General features: G+C 32.9%; 2 protein-coding genes across 2 annotated transcripts; one reads left to right on the top strand and one right to left on the bottom strand.

Annotated features, from left to right (window-relative positions):
- The first annotated feature begins 1,905 nt into the window (after window positions 1-1,905).
- On the top strand, window positions 1,906-7,584 carry LOC108343393 (uncharacterized). Its single transcript, XM_017581648.2, has 9 exons — window positions 1,906-2,200; window positions 2,984-3,188; window positions 3,421-3,511; window positions 4,043-4,188; window positions 4,591-4,834; window positions 5,742-5,846; window positions 5,927-6,109; window positions 6,464-6,665; window positions 6,923-7,584. The coding sequence occupies exons 1-9, from the start codon at window positions 2,050-2,052 to the stop codon at window positions 7,396-7,398; spliced, it is 1,803 nt and encodes a 600-aa protein (XP_017437137.1). The 5' UTR covers window positions 1,906-2,049; the 3' UTR covers window positions 7,399-7,584.
- A 6,459-nt stretch (window positions 7,585-14,043) lies between these two features.
- On the bottom strand, window positions 14,044-16,669 carry LOC108343400 (transcription factor DIVARICATA). The gene is made up of 2 exons (XM_017581659.2): window positions 15,211-16,669; window positions 14,044-14,834 (listed from the first exon to the last, which is right to left on the bottom strand). Exons 1-2 carry the CDS (start codon window positions 15,636-15,638, stop codon window positions 14,297-14,299), a joined length of 966 nt encoding a protein of 321 aa, XP_017437148.1. The 5' UTR covers window positions 15,639-16,669; the 3' UTR covers window positions 14,044-14,296.
- Window positions 16,670-17,205: the final 536 nt, after the last annotated feature.

Below are 17,205 nucleotides of genomic sequence, written 5' to 3' on the forward strand. Positions count from 1 at the left end.
AAAGAGTGAAGAGGCAAGCTGACATAAGACGCGGCCTCGTCGTTTGCCACATCTACTAAAAGTTAACGTCGTCCAATTTTAAGAACTAATAGTAAGAGTTTTAAAACTATGAGGACTAAAAACCATCAAAGTTTCGAGTAGGGACTAAACCCAAAATCGTGTGATACTTAAGGGACGAAAAACATATTTAACCCATAAATTAAAAATATATTTAACTTTTGTAAAAACAGTAACATTATATTTTAATGACGATTATTAAATTTAGTTGGTTTAATGTCTCGTTAGATCCCCATTTTCGTCCAAAATCTCAAATAGATCTCTTCTTTTTCGGCTTCTCAATTGGGTCCTTATTTTTGTAAAATTGAATCAAATAAAAGTCTGCCTCCAAATTGATCAAACGCGGTTAAGGAGGCGTTACGTGGCATGATCTGATCACAGTGTAGTTTTAATTTACGTGGCATTAAAAAGGTGTGTGAAGTGTATTTTTTTCATTTTTGAATTAAAAAATGGAGTACAAAGAGGGGAAATAAAATTTAAACAAGGTCAAAGTGTGCAAAAGAAATTAAAATAAGTGTAGCAGCCCCTTTCTTTTTCGAAATCGAAATAAGGGAAAGTGAGTTTTAGAGTTCGTGGGAGAAAACAAAATCGTTGTTGTAGAGAAAGGGGCAACTTCTCCATCGATATTTCCTCATCTCGCTTCTTCTTCTTATTACACAACACCCTCCCAACGGATCTATCTTCACCTTCTTCCTCTTCCCTTTCTGAGTCATGAACAAATTAATCAGTTACCACCATTCTCTCTATTGAATATTGAATTAGGCTTTCCGTGCTTTTGTATTTAGGTTTTTTTTTTTTGTTTTTTTCGCGTCTTGGGCAGCTATTGCAATCAAACTTTTAACTGTTGCACTTGCTTTACCAAGTTAGGTTGCAGACTTTAGTGCAGATAGGTGAGTCACAGTGGTTTGGAAGTTATTGTAAAGTAACGATTTAAATAACTTAGTTTTTTTTTCTAATTCCATTCTTTCTCTCACTTTCCTGCTCAACAAGTTCCTTTTTGTACAGGTTGCTTCTTTTTCTTTTACTTCCTATGTCACTGCTTCATCATCTTTCTGTTCAAATCATCTGTCTTTTCCACCAATTAATCACAAATTCCAGAAAATTACTTATAAATCAATTTCTGATCATTTTCACCCTTCAGAGTTTATTTATGGAAACAACTTTTAATTAGCTTTTACTTCTCCACCAGATTCAATCTTAAAGTACCAAACATTATACCATTTATGTTCAACCATTTATGTTCAAGGTAAAGGGGTGATAACGACATTAGAGTTGCGATTCCTCCACCCTAAGTATATATTTCCAAGAGTCCTAAAACTCAACTTCCCCCAATTTGATTTCATTTTCGCAATTGCAGAGGAGAACAGGACTTTCAGCATTTAATTTAATTTGATTTTCCAACTTTGCCCTTATTTAAATTATATTTCCACTCTGTACACTTCATTTTTAATTCAAAAATTAAAAAAATACAATTCACACACATTTTTAACGTCACGTAAATTAAAACTACATTGTCAGTCAATCTTTCAAAAATAAGGACCCAATTGAGACGCCAAACAAGAACAAGAAGGGGACCTATTTAAGATTCTGAATAAAAATAGGAGCTTAACGAGACATTAAACTATTTTATTTTAAGGTAAAATAAGATGTGTTATTTTTTAATAATAAAAAATAATAAAATAATTTTTATAATTTTATTATTGATAGTTTTATTTATTTTATAAATTACTTTTTATAATGTAAATAAAACTATAATTTTTATAAGAATGAAAATGAAAAATTAAAAAGAAAAGAAAAGAAATGACCATCTAGTCCGCTCAGTACAAAACATGATATTTTCTCTAAAACCGAGGAGAAATGGAATGTGAAGTAACATTTAGAGGAAGAACTTAAGTCTGTTGTTTCGGAGGACACAAACTGAGTTGTGTTTGTTGTGTTGTTCTGTTCATCTTTGGCTTGTTGTCAACAGAAACGTCCACACAGCAGCAAACCATGGCTTGCGTGTACAAGAATCCCAACGTGCCCATTGAAGTTCGTGTGAAGGATCTTCTTTCCCGCATGACTCTGAGGGAGAAGATTGGTCAGATGACCCAAATTGAGCGCACTGTTGCAAACGATTATGCCATTCGGGATCTTTCCATTGGTACCCTTTAACCTACCTCTTCTGATGTGCCTCTTCCATGTGGTATTTTCTGAAGGGTTGACCTTGTTGGTGTTGGGTTGAATTTGAGGGACTCCATTTGAGAGTTTCTCTTAAAAATGGGAAATTTGATGCTGGTGTGTTTTTGTGCTACTTTGAACTGTTGGAGTTTGAAAAGAATTTGAGGGAACCCAAATTGAGAGTGTCTTGGAAAGGGGAACTTCATTATGCTTGTATTTGTGAAATGATTATATAGTTCAAGACCAGAGTCTTATGGAATCTTTCGATAACATATAATTGAATCTTAATAACTTTTTCTGTAAATTTAAAATCTCATTATGTCAAGTAGACACTGACCATGTAATAATTTTTCATATTTGTTTGTGCCATGGTTAGCTGGTGATCCCAAACCATGTAACAATTTGTGGTATTTATGCTCCCATTTTGTATGCCTCTTGAAATGAATTGGTGGGACCCCAATTGAGTGTGCCTCTTGAAAATGGGAACTTTGACGTCTCTATATTTGATTTACATTTTGTTCAACTTTGAATTTGCTGGAATTTCAAATCAATTTGAGAGGCCCCAATTGAGAGTGTGCCTAAAAAAATGGGAACTTTGCAGTGTGTTTGGTTGAACAACTTAGATGAGAGGGAAAACGAGGGGGCTGAAATCCCCTTCTCTCCTTTATACCAAGTGCTCTATCGATATCCCTTGAATGTGCTTGTATTGTTCTTGGATTGGACCCTTCTTTGGCAGTTGATTACGTAGTATATGTGCACATTATAGGGAGCATACTGAGTTCTGGAGGTAGCTCACCGTTTGAAAATGCACAGTCGTCTGATTGGGCTGATATGGTGGATGGCTTTCAAAAACTGGCTCTACAGTCTCGACTGGGGATACCACTTCTCTATGGGATTGATGCAGTTCATGGTAATAACAGCGTCTATGGTGCTACCGTATTTCCTCACAATGTTGGTCTTGGAGCTACTAGGTTAGTACTCACTTTTTCATATGTTTTTAACTAAATTAGCATAGTGTAATATTATTCCACTACTGGGATGATTCTCTTGTACTGAAAGAGATAAAATACAAAGATGCTAACTTCATGAGAAATGGTACTACAATGCTTTGCTGGACGTGCTGAATTACATTGGCATTTGAGTTTATGTGTCTCTTTTTGCCATTGAAATCAATCTTAAATTTCACTGTTGGAATGCTTATAGGGACAGTGATTTAGTTCGAAGAATTGGAGCTGCTACGGCACTTGAAGTTAAAGCAAGTGGAATTCACTATAGTTTTGCTCCATGTGTAGCGGTAAGGAATTGCAATCAACTATAGTCCTTATATGCCTAGATGGGTTACGCCAGACAACTACATAGATCCTGCCGCTTTTGCAAAGTAAAATCACTTGGATCTCCATTTTCTGAAAGTTTTTTCAATTTTGAAAATTTTGCATGAAGTTTTTCCCCGGGTGCATTCACTATTTATCAGTCTTTGATGTTCATTAGTGACTCCATTATAAACTTCGTATATCCTTGTCTGGTAGGTAGCATGACAATGACACCACTTCCCAAGAATCTGGTACTTTTCAATCAATTTTCAAAGATTGCACCAGTTCCAGAGATTTAAGATTTTTTTTTTCATTAAAAACAATAGATGGGTATTATTATATTTTTCTGAAAAGATCTGCGTATTTATCTTAAAATCAGTTTCTAATAAGAGTTAAAACGCAAAGAATGATCAAAATATATCCATATTTGGCATATTTTTCGTTTCATTTTTTCCCATTTAAGACTCGGTATCTAAACAATAAAGGAATGACATTTTACTTGGTTAAATATGCAGGTCCTAAAAGATCCTAGGTGGGGAAGATGCTATGAGTGTTATAGTGAGGATACTGAAATAGTTAGAAAGATGACTTCCATTGTATCAGGTTTGCAAGGCCAGCCTCCAGAAGGACATAAACATGGATACCCTTTTGTAGCTGGAAAGTATGCAAAATCCATATATATAAATTTAAACAAAATATTTTTGTTAAAAAGAGTTTTGAAAACTAGCTATTTCTGTTCCAATAACTATTCTATTGACACTTGACGCGAGGACGGCTACAGCATTTTGTTCTATGTTCTTCCTATTTGTTGTCTTTTTATATCATTTTCCATAATTCGCATTTTAGGAAAAGATTTTGTTCCCTTTTATTTAGTTGCAAAAATTTATTTCCTATTTTGTTACCTATTTGTTGTATTTATTTATGCTATTGATATTTTGTTACCTATTTTCTGATTTGTATATTTTCCCATTACTTCTTTCTGCTCATGGCTTAAACTTGTAATTATTTTGAAAAAGTTTTCCTAATTATTGATCATGCATCTTATGTTAAAGTTATTTTACAGGAACAATGTTGTTGCTTGTGCCAAGCATTTTGTTGGAGATGGAGGTACTCATAAAGGTGTGAACGAGGGAAATACTATAATACCTTATGAAGACTTGGAGCAAATTCACATGGCACCTTACTTAGACTGCATTTCTCAGGGAGTTTCAACCATTATGGTCTCCTATTCTAGCTGGAATGGACGCAAACTTCATGCTGACCATTTTCTTATAACTGAAATCTTGAAGGACAAGTTAGGTTTTAAGGTAAAATAACCTAATAAATCTATCTCTTTATTACTGGATAATTTTCAAGTTGCATTTGAATCGATATGCTTGAAAAGTATGTTATCTAATTTTATGTTACCAGATATTTTCAGTATATCATGGATGAATACCAAAATCACTTTTCCATTTTATGTTCTGCCATTTTATTTTTGAAAAAAATAGAGGATCTTCAGGTTTTCTTTTTATTATACATAAAAACTATTCAAGAGGCTCCACTTATTAGGTTTAGCTTTTAGTATAGTTGTTCCTTGACATAATACCATAGTGGGCTTTCCCTAATAGCATGTTTGGATTTGTGGTAGGGAGCCTCAAACCCCTGTTTAACAGACTAAATTGATTTTCTATAAAATGAATGTCAATTGTTTCAAACATGATTTTGCTCCTAAAAGCATAGTAGCCGAGAAGTAAAAGATTAGCTTTTGTGTTGGGTGCAGATTTTTACACTAAGTCATACTACAAACTTTCTTTTGAGATAAAGGTTTTCAAACATAAGTCCATTTCACTTAAACCAAAAACAATTTTGTAAAATGAAGATAGTTCAAAATCAGTTTGCAAATGCGCTCATAGCTCACCCTAACATTCTCTCAGTAGTAAAAAAATTCAATCCTTACTGTCCCTATTCTTCGAGTAAAAGGTTATTTTTGGCACATGGTATAACAGGCTCCCACCTTCTGTGCACTTGAGTTCAAAAAGATCTTGTGAGAAGAGCTGTTACCAAGCTTCCTCCACCTAGTGACTTAAGCTTTTACAATAAATGGTCTTGACAATATCTGGAAACTTCTAGTATGATATGATAACAATGCTGAAATTGTTTTTCATTTTCTTGTGTTTCTGGTTTTGATTATAACATTTGTTTTAAAATATTCCTATACCATTGCTGTTATAGGGATTTGTGATTTCTGACTGGGAGGGACTTGACAGACTTTGCCAGCCTCACGGGTCAGATTATCGGTCCTGCATCTCCTCTGCAGTCAATGCTGGAATTGACATGGTATTGATCTTCGGTAAAAGAAATCTTTTATCATAATGTGTTTTTCTTAATCTGTTTTCATCTATCAATAAAATATGCAGGTGATGGTGGCTTTAAGATACAAACTTTTCATTGAAGAATTGACCTCTCTAGTTAAAACAGGGGAAGTACCTCTAAGCAGAATTGATGATGCTGTTGAGCGAATTTTGAGAGTAAAGTTCGCTGCTGGGCTTTTTGAATTTCCTATTAGTGACAGATCTCTGTTAGATACAGTTGGTAGCAAGGTAATCAATACCTCAGCGCACAGTGAATTTCTTTCACCCATGGTATAGGCTAGGTTTTTATTTGTAACTAGAACAACTTATAGTATACCATTTGATATATTTTAGGAAAATGATTAATCAAGCAATTACGGTAACTATTATGATTAACCAATCTATTGGTGCATCATTCTAAACTAGAAATATGTTTGTCAGGGTATCCTAAATTTAATTTCCCCTGAAAATGAGGTAATAATAAAGGGAAGGAAACTATACTTCTGTGAGAGCTTGTGGCATGTTGATGTTCTATATTCCTCGATTAATTGTTTGCTAGTATCATGTTTTAACTCCGTTTTTCACATAATACTATTTCTGCAGCCACATAGAGATCTTGCGCGTGAAGCAGTTCAGAAGTCCCTGGTTTTGTTGAAAAATGGGAAATATCATAACAAACCTTTTCTTCCATTGAACAAGACTGCTAAGAGAATCCTTGTTGCCGGAACACACGCAGATGATCTTGGATATCAATGTGGAGGTTGGACTAAAACTTGGTATGGAATGAGCGGGCGAATCACAGTTGGTAAGACATACTTTTGTGCTGCTTTTTGTTTTCTGTTGATTCTTGAAAACAGAAACTTTGTTGCTTTTTGACAATCAGAAACTTTGGTTTCTGATTTTATAAATCTAGAAATTCATTTGGTCCATCCTTCCTTCTCAAGTCTCAACCATGGTTTTTCTCATTCCTTGTCACTAATGTTAATACTCTATCTTTCTTTTTTCTAGAGTGTTCTTTGTTAAACATTGCTGTTAACATGTATCTTACACCTAACATTATAGGGACAACAATTTTAGATGCTGTGAAGGCAACTGTGGGAGCTGAAACAGAAGTTATATACGAGAAATATCCATCAAAGGGCACCATAGAACGTAACGAATTCGCTTTTGCAATTGTAGCTGTTGGTGAAGCACCATATGCTGAGACCTTAGGTGACAATTCAGAGCTTAGAATGCCCTTAAATGGAACTGATATCATAAGCCTAGTTGCTGAGAGAATCCCAACTGTGGTTATTCTGATATCTGGAAGACCTTTATTATTAGAGGCATGGCTATTGGAAAAGATTGATGCTCTTGTTGCTGCTTGGTTGCCAGGTAGTGAAGGGGAAGGAATCACAGATGTTATCTTTGGCAGTCATGATTTCAAAGGTAAATTACCAGTGAATTGGTTCAGAAGAGTTGAACAGCTTGATCAGCCAAGTGATGGAGTTAATTCATGTGAACCATTATTTCCTCTTGGTTTTGGTCTCACATATTAGAAGAGTTAACATGAACAAGTGCTATCTCAAGCACCCTAAGATAGATAGCCAAAGACTTGATAAAGGCAGATTCAGAATATTTGTTGCCCTCCTATCACTAGGGCTGAGTTTGAATATTTAAAGTTCAAAAAACAATACATTAATCTATGATAATAATAAAATAAAAAAAGTGTTTTTCACTTTGCATTTACTCATGGTTGTTTTTGTTTGAGGAAATAGGACGATTTGACATGGATAATATAAGAATAAAGTTTTGTAGAATATGCTTAAAAAAATATCTTTTCACAAATGTGTGCTTAACATGGGTTCTTAACACAATACCCTCAATTATCTTATATACATAATTGATAATATTACGTAAAAGATTGTGGTGATAGTTGTTTTGAGTCTCCATAATAATAGATTATAACACTCTTATAATTGATTATATCTTTATTTTTTATAATAAAGAATTATTAAACTAATAATAGAAATATGTAATAAGTAAAATTATTAATAATAAATAAAATAATTTCTCTATTCATTCATTCATTTTTCTACTAAATAATTTCCCAAATTGAGAGCATTGGTAGTTCATTTTTTTGTGGATGTGTTTTGGAGATCGTGGGGGACAAAATCCTATTTGACAATCACTGCCTATCCTTTTATTGCAAAAGACTATCTCTCAAGTAGGTTGTGAACAAGAAAAATATATAAAAATAATAATTATAAATAGCATCACTATTTAATACTTATTATCTTCGGATTATTGTTTTAGGCAAGTTTATATAGAAAGATAAGATTGTAAAAGATGGATGGTAACACAAACGATGAATTCAAAGAATGTTACCTAAAGATATGTAATAAAGATATATTTTATTTTAGAATGTTATTACAATTTTTAAAATCTCTTTCGTATTACAAGCATCTCCGTGTATGAAATTGAAAACAAAAATAGTAATTGGTCGAGGGTTAGTCTCATTCTATTTTTATAACAAAAAGAAAAAGGTAACCATATTTTGCTGCTTAAGAGAGTTTATTGTTTGAAGCTGTAGACTCCCAAGGTTGGCTTTTTCTAAATTAGGGTTAAATTACACGGCTTATAATGCACAAAATCATTGTAGTGAGTTACACTAGATCGATGTCTATGGTTTAGGCATATGTGAAAAATATTGTTCTTACATAAATGGTGATTTTCCCTTTTCCCTCTGTATATATCCATGATAAATTGATAGTTTTTATAATAAATGTTTCAAATACTTTGGTAATAGAAAAAAAAAATATTAGGCAGCGGATTAACTATAAAGGATTATAGTATTAGTTAGATATATTATGACAAATGTTTTGGTATCATACTTTGGAAAATCATAAAAGGTTTATGCATTACGTAATGAATTAATTATAAAGAGTCATAGTATTAATTAGATATATTATGACAGGTGTTTCAATATCATAGTTTTAGGAGTCATAAAATACATGCATATTAAGTAACAAAAGACATTTATTCAGTCTATTATGACGTACTTATGTTATATGTCATAACATATTCAATATATTATAACATACTTTCATAATATATTAAATTTACTATGACAGTAACTCAATTTAACTAGCATAATATTTCAGCTTCTATGACGTAGTTATTTTCACCCATCATAATATTTCTTATGTATTATGATAGATATTTGTTCAATTGTCTATTCACAATTTAACCTATTATGACATATATTGTCTAATACTTTTAAAAACTTTTTTTTTTCTCTTAAAGATTTATATGTGCTTACATTTAACATACTATAACAGACAATGTAAAGATTGTCTTTTTTTTTTAAACAGTATTCCTTATTTTATCATCTTATCACATTAATTTATCTTAAAATCAACAAATTCAATTAAATAAACATTAAATTTATTTCATACATTAAATTGTCTAACAATATTTAATACATATTTGTATATAAAATTATATATTCAATCTAAATATTACATTAACCTACATATATAATAATATCCAAGTTTCTACAAACTACTAACTAAAAAAACCCACTTGGAAAACATAAATACATTATTTGCATATGTAAATTCCGTGGACACTTCCATCTTAATAAATAACAAGAAGAATTTACCATAAAAGCCAGCTTTCGGATACCAGAATAAAACTCAAATTTAATTATATAATACTTTGTTACATGCTATGTTTAATCATCATATATAGGAACTAGTCTAAGATAGTGATAGCAAACTCAGGTATTTTCATTATACCATTAATGATTTTGTTGTTGCAGTTAGTCATTGGTGGTCTCAAATAGAAGTTATTGCTAACAATCGAAACCCTAGTAGATCTCGTATCTTGATGTCCCTAGTCTATGACCGACATAAACTACATCCATGCTCTGTTATTTGGGATCATTACTTCAAATAAGTACCAATTTCAGGGATCATGTTACACACATTCTAATGTGAAATCCAAAATGGCAAAGTGAACCTTTTTTTTTGCTGTATAGAAGAAGATCATTGTATGCATACTTGAAGAATTTGAGGACTGAAAATTCCATGAAAAAAATAATGATAAAGTGCAAGCATTGGGTCCCATCCGATGTCATGAGTTGGATATTTCATACCTACTATTGAATTTTCTATTGTGAACTCGGTAGATCTGAAAATCTTGTTGAGAAGACATGTCCTTTACCCTTTCTATTTGTCTATATAATCTGAAATCATTAACTTTCTTGCCAATATTCTGGTTTATTCCCATTGAAGGATATGAAATCTTTCAGATACAATTGCATTGCCTAATGATAATGAGATTTGATGCAGCAGCTTTCCGTCCTTCTCTGTTGTTTTCCAACGTGTGAAACTCAAATCTTATTGAACTGCCTTCATTCTCAGATTCTGAGCTAATCAATAAACATGGAGGGAATCACACCCACTTTCTCATCATACCCTCTTAGACACAACTTTCCATTCTGCCAACCATGCTCCATTCAATATTTAACATCTGTAAACATCTCTCACCCCACCATCTATCTTACAAATCAAAAATGAATTTTTATATTTTCAGAAAAAAAAAATAAAAAAAATAAAAAAAATAAAATTAAATGAATGTAAAAATTTATGTGTTTAAATATCATTTATGTTATTTTAAATAATATCTTTTACACTTATTAATTAACTAACTCTTCAATGAAATTATTAATTTAATAAAATAGTACGAGAGTGCTACCAACGTACATCTTTCAGCATATTTTTATGATTAAAGTTTGTTAACAACCATACCATTATAAGTGAAACTTATAAAATGCATATTTAGTCAATCTAGTTTTTCACTTTATACCAAAAGTTTTCCATGTAACTTGTAGTGTAGTGCATGTCACTCTCTTATTATATTAATTTAATAAGAATTAGGATGGTGTACACAATTTTTCAATAAGAACTCAAGAGTAGAAAGATTAAAAAGAGAAATTATTTAGTTATATTAATCTCACATATAGTTAAGTGTTTTCTTTTTTCTCATAAATTTAAAAACTTGATACATAGATATTGATCAGAAAGATAGACACCCAAAATAGTCATATATTACTAAATAATTTCCAAAAAAAGTGCTATATAATATATATACATACACATACGTGTGTGTGAATATGTATGTATTTTAATAAAAATTTTAGTATAGATATTGAAAATCTACACTAAATATGATGCATTATACAAAGATACATCAATAGCAGCAACCTAGATGGGTTTTTTTTCCTTAGCATGTAAAGATTATTTAGTAAATAATATCCACCAAAGAAATTTCCGTGTATGCAAATAAAGGAGAAACATTAATTACATGCTAAGAAGCTTGTTTGACTCTGTTTTTTATTTCTCTGATAAATTAATTGCGTAATGAGCATCCTTAATCAAAATCCAAAAACAAAGAATTGAAGTTATATTACTGTATGAATTGGTTATAAGTATAGTGCAAGTGTTGATGGAAATAAGAATAAAGTGGGGAAGGTGCTTTTTAATTCCACTTGCAAAAAAAAAGGAGGTTTTCCTTTTGTAAAGGATGGTGGTTAGTCTTGTCACATACTGTAGCAAAACAATGTAGCAGGACCATTTAGACTTATACCCTCATGCATGGTGTCATTGTTTTTATTAGATTTGAATTGCCAGATTTTATACATTGCAAGGGTCGTTTTAAAATGCATCAATAATTTTGGAATTTCTATGAATAATTGACAATAAAGTAAACAAAAAGTGAAAGTACTACTTTTGATAAAGGGTCATTTTTTTTTCTTCAAAAGAAAGCTTTGGTTAATGCAGGTAGAATTACATGTGGAATTGTATTCCATGACTCCTCATGTGATTCCATAATTTCACCCCTCTCGTTTTTATGGAAAACATGATCAAATTTAAACTTTTCTATAAATACTTAGTGAAAAAAAATAAGAAAATAAATCATAAATCACTGATCAAAGTCTCTTTATTTGGTACTGCTAAGTGTAGTTAGATTTCAGTTTGACAATCTAACATCTTCTGATATTTACTTTGGTTTTCTGTTTTAATTTTCATTCTGATATAAATATATACTTGTTAGATTCATCCGTCAACTTTATGAAAATTGAATTTGGCCTATAAAAATGTACTCTGAAGACCACCATTGCTATGTTCAACATTCAATCATTCACTCCTTTATGAGAAGGAAGCACTTTGTCATTAACAGACGAAACACTTTGGAGCACAATAAACTTGTCCACACCTGCATGACTTTTGCATTATGCAAAAATTGAAGCATATATGCTACACCTACTTGAAAATAAAAAATAGATATATGAGATTGGTCCAAAACAAAGAAACAGTGGAATTGTGCGCAAGGAATTTGTCTTGGCATATCCTATTTCCCATAGCCAGGCTAGTAGAAAGTGGAGCAGATGTGGTCAAAATGACCTTATTGCAAAGAAGAAAAAGCTTATTGTGATGATTTGCATCTCTAATCAAATGCACATAGTAGCTTCTATTTCAATTATTGCACCTTTCTCTTTACTTGGTTGTTGTGAATCAATTGTGTAATTAATTGATTTGTAGATTCTCCTTCCAAGGAAAGTGTGTAGGCGTGTCTTTGTACAATTGAGCACGCATTTTGGAATCATCTGCACTTTGCAATGTTAATCAAGTAGAATAAGTGCTAATACACCCTCTAAATAGTTTATATTAAAATCTAGACTTAACTTACTTAGAAGGTAGCCACAACACACACTGTATCAGCAACTTCTTTAGTCATTTCATGTCAAAGATTATCTGCCACAATGTTTACTTATCATTGATGTTTGTTTATTTATTAATATTATTGTTATTTGTTATCATTATCTCCACAAAGCACTCTTTGAGGAAGGGAAAAGAATGAGTATTGCAAGATTCTTCATTCTCATTCTCAAAGAAAACAAATATGTGGTCAATGAATTTTCTCTGCAAAAACAGAATCCAGAACCCTTTTTGTGTGTGTATAATAAATGAGTAAATGTGTACTGTTAAATCATTTATCAAAGTCAAATAAAATTATCATAAAGTCAATCCATGAAATAAGTTACACTTTCTTTTCAGATGTTTTATCTATAATATTTACTAGTTTCATGAATTATTATTTTTTCAGCAGAATTTTTAAAGATGCTTTCAACCATACCAGTACCATTTCCTCTATTTTAATATACCGAAGGTTTTATAGGTGAGTTTTCTGTGTATTGTTCAGAATATCATTGACAACGAGGTTTACCCTGTATTTATACTAGAGACTTTATAAGATAAAAATAATGATTTTGGTTAAAGTTCTAAAGTTGATAAAGAGGATGTTTCAGACTTTTAAAATCCCAATGTCAATGATAAAATATTCAAAAATTAGCTACTTATGATGGTCAATCCATAATGTAAACACTACCTTACACAAGTAAGATGAGTGTAATTTACTCAAATTATTATGTAATGATATATAATAGTAACATAATAAAAAATTGCAGAGAACTTTAATCATCAAATAGTGAGAAACTACAGCATGATAATAAAATAAGGTTGATGTTGTAGACTATACACATCTATTATAATATCTGGTTAATAAATGCTGAAAACTTGTTTTTGGAAAAATAGAAAAGGCTGAGGTTGTCTCCATAAATGGGATCAGCAATTTGAGGCAAATTATGGAGAACAGTGAAGTATTTAAAATTGTGTTAAACAGAATGGCTCCGTACACATAGAATCACAATGACTATGATGCTTTGTTTGGATTTACTCAGTGAACAGTGTAGAAACCAACAGTGCACAAACAGTGCCCTCAACATCGTGCATGACCAAATTCTTTGTTAAGAATATATTACCCATCTAATCCGACATGAATCACGCTTGTACCATATGTTTCTATTTATTCTAATTAAACAACTAATTAATCCACATGAATCTCACTTTGTGTAAAATATATTCGTGCATCTTAATCTTATCTTAGAAGAACCATTGCTAAGGTACTAGATTACGGATCTCTCAATTTCTTACTATTTTTTTGCCCTTTAAATACAATTTTTGCATCAATAGTACTACCCTTCTCTTACATAAATGGCTTGCCATAGTACAAGGGGCCCTTTCTCTTTAAAGTTAACATTTCATTCTAAACTTAGCTTCAAATCCAATATTCTTAAACGAAAAACCAAAGTTTGGTACTTCTTTTTGCCTAGCAGCTCTCACCTTTCACAAATGTAAGGTTGATGAAGAAACAAATTTCAACACCTTCCTTCAAGTTCATATACCAAGAAGGCAATAACTAACTAATAGTCTAATGTAAGGTATTCACATAAAAACATGGCAAAAGGCACAGACACTGTACTAGTGAGTGCACTGAGCAAAAGACACTGTTTCTAGGCATAAATAATTCAACACAACCACCACCACCACATCATGCATGGGAATAGTGCTGGGAGGGCTGCATTTGGAAAACCATGTTTGGTGTCTGAGGTCCTAGGTAAGAAGACTCATGGAGAGGACTTCTGTGCAGACTTTGGCCCTGCACCTTAAACCCATATGAGTTAAGGCCATAAGGGGAGACAAACACTTGTTCATGTGCAGGATTGAGAGCCATGGCTATTCCTGCATTTGACTGATTACTCCATTGGAAATTCATTCCTGATGAGGCAGCACTGGAAATTGGCTGCTGGTGCTGGTGCTGGTGCTGGTGTGAGAGCATCACAGAATGCTGTGGTGAAGTGGATCTTTTGCTGCTGTCTTCTGAAGAAGTTCTGGTGGTTTCTGTGAGATTCACTGTTGTGATGTCATGGATGCTAGCCCTCCTCTTGTCTTTGCCTCCTGAAAGTTGCCTGATGAAGTACTTCTGAGCGTGACTGGCAACTTGAGTTGGCGTTCGAGTGATCACAAAATTGCGTGAAATGTTTCTCCAATCACCTTTGCCATACTTCTTCAGCCCCAGTAGAAACAACCTGTGGAGAATTTTCACAAAGCATAATCAAGTTCCCAGTTGACACACCCAACATCTGATATAAATAGCACATGAATTTATTTATTTAACCTAACCAACCAACCACAAAGCTTGCCTCATGAAGGCTACTATAAAGACCTTAACACAAATAAGAAATATCCAACTCTTGATAACAAACTAGACAGCATCATAGCTCCTACTCCTAGGTTCACATACAAAGTACATCATAAACTTAACCACATCCATTTTTCTTTTCAGACTAATTCCCATTTTCAATAACTAAATAGTAATATCCTTCATGTGGTATTCCTCAGACATACATGGAAATAAAAATTTAAAAGCAACAGTAATAAAGAATAAGCAAGAAGATGACTCACTTGTGTTCTTCTTCAGTCCATGGCACACCTTTCTTCCTTTCCTGCTCAGGAGGTCTGCCAGAGGAGGATCTCTTAGCAGTGAGGCCTTTGAAGCCATCGTAGCCAGGAGTGTTCACCCAGTCTAGGGTGAAGGGTGAGGTGGTGGTACTGTAGCCTGGAATCGGGATCAAGCCAGCTTCTATGTTACAAACATCTGCTTCCAATTCCTTGTACTGCTTCACCACATCCATAACTGTCTTTCCTGGTATCATCTCAGCCACCTTGTGCCACCGATCCGGGGTGTCCTTATCATACACTGCAAGAGCATTCTCAAACAGCTTGTTCTCTGCAGGGGTCCATTTGGTGTTGGTCCTGTTATCATCCAAAAGCCAATTGGAGTTGTACATGTAAGGCGAGGCAGGAGGGAGGATCTCCATTTCCCACTTCATCACACCAAAGTCACAACACAAGAACACAAAAACTATGGGAGCATCAAGAACAAGGTTTGAGCCAATTCAAGATGGTTCTTTGGTTTGCTGTGTCTGTGTGTTTCTGTGGATTTTACTCGAAAGATTGCACGACTTTATGGGAAGCAGGGTTGATTCAGAGCAGGAGAGAGAGGGAGATATGTGAGAAGCAGAGGTGGAGGTTTTACCACAACACTATGAAGGATAAATCAACAAGCATTTTTTTTTAAAGGAATCAGAATAGCCTTTTTTTTATGTGTAGGAAAGGAGGCATGCTCTTGAGGAATCTATAAAAGACCCACTTTGTAAAAAAATCAAAGGGAATGCTCCAAATTGAGGTTCAAGATTATTACCTAATTGGTCCAAAGGAAAACCCTAGAACCACTTATGATGAGATCTATAAACCCAATGAAGTTCCTCCCAGATACCAAAAACTGGAACTAAGACACAGCAAAATTCCAGCCAAAAAACAAATCCCAACAAAATAAAAATGACAACTTTCAGAGAGGAAAAATCTGACAAGTCTTTCTGCACTTCAATTTGAGTTTACCCCAATTGGGAAAGCAATTAGAAACCAAGGAACAGCAAAAGGGGTGCAGCCTAAGACAATGAATGTACAGACCCAATTAGGAAAGAGCAGAAAGACTCCGAATTTATGAGGGAAGAGGGTGGTGGAAGAAAAAGAAGAAAAGCTTGTTTAGAAAAAAACACAAAACAAAACTGTTTTTTTTTTCTTTAAATCTTTTTTCTTGATGCTGAGCAAGAAAGAAAAGAGAAAGAAATACTGAAAAGAAACTTGGCACAAAAAAGGAATAGGAGCCCCCCAAATGGAAAAGATGGAAATTATATGGAAGCTGAAAAAGCAAAGTGATGAAGCTTGAAAGAATGAATCTTAAAACAAACTTTGCCACTCTCTCCTTAAAGGGGAAGCACCAAGGGAGAGAGAACCAAAAAGCAGTGGATGAAGGTGGTGAGCTGTGATTGGATGCTATGTGTGTGTGTGGATCCTGCAACCATATAAAAAGTTTCCCTCTTATTATAATACGCACACACTCCTCCTTCTGTGCACTTTTTATTAAAAATAATAATAACTAATTAATGATTTATTAATGCATCATTTACTCCTAATTATTATTTTATTCAGTCGTTTAATTTCTTTTTGTCTCTTTCGTTGACGTTCTACGTGAAACCAGTATTCTTAGTTCATCAAGCTTGGCTATTATGTTGCGTTGCAATGGTCAATGTAACACCCCACTTTCAGATCAATGCTTCCTTCATACCTAGTCTTCGTTTATGGAGTTTTCAGTTTAATTTCGTGTAACCGCCTCAAGGTTTTTTTATTCATAATAAATGAAATGGAGTAAATAAATGGTCTAGGAATTTATTGCTAAGCAATATCATTAATGATCTTAATTATAATCATTAATGATCCTAATTACTATTTGCTACTTATGAATTTTTTTCATTTACTACTGGTATAATTATAATTTATTGCCATTATAACTCTCGACTAATATCATTTATTGTTTCAAAATAAACTTTATACTCC

The sequence above is a fragment of the Vigna angularis genome, chromosome 6 (genome assembly GCF_016808095.1).
Source record: "Vigna angularis cultivar LongXiaoDou No.4 chromosome 6, ASM1680809v1, whole genome shotgun sequence".
Lineage (NCBI taxonomy): Eukaryota > Viridiplantae > Streptophyta > Magnoliopsida > Fabales > Fabaceae > Vigna > Vigna angularis.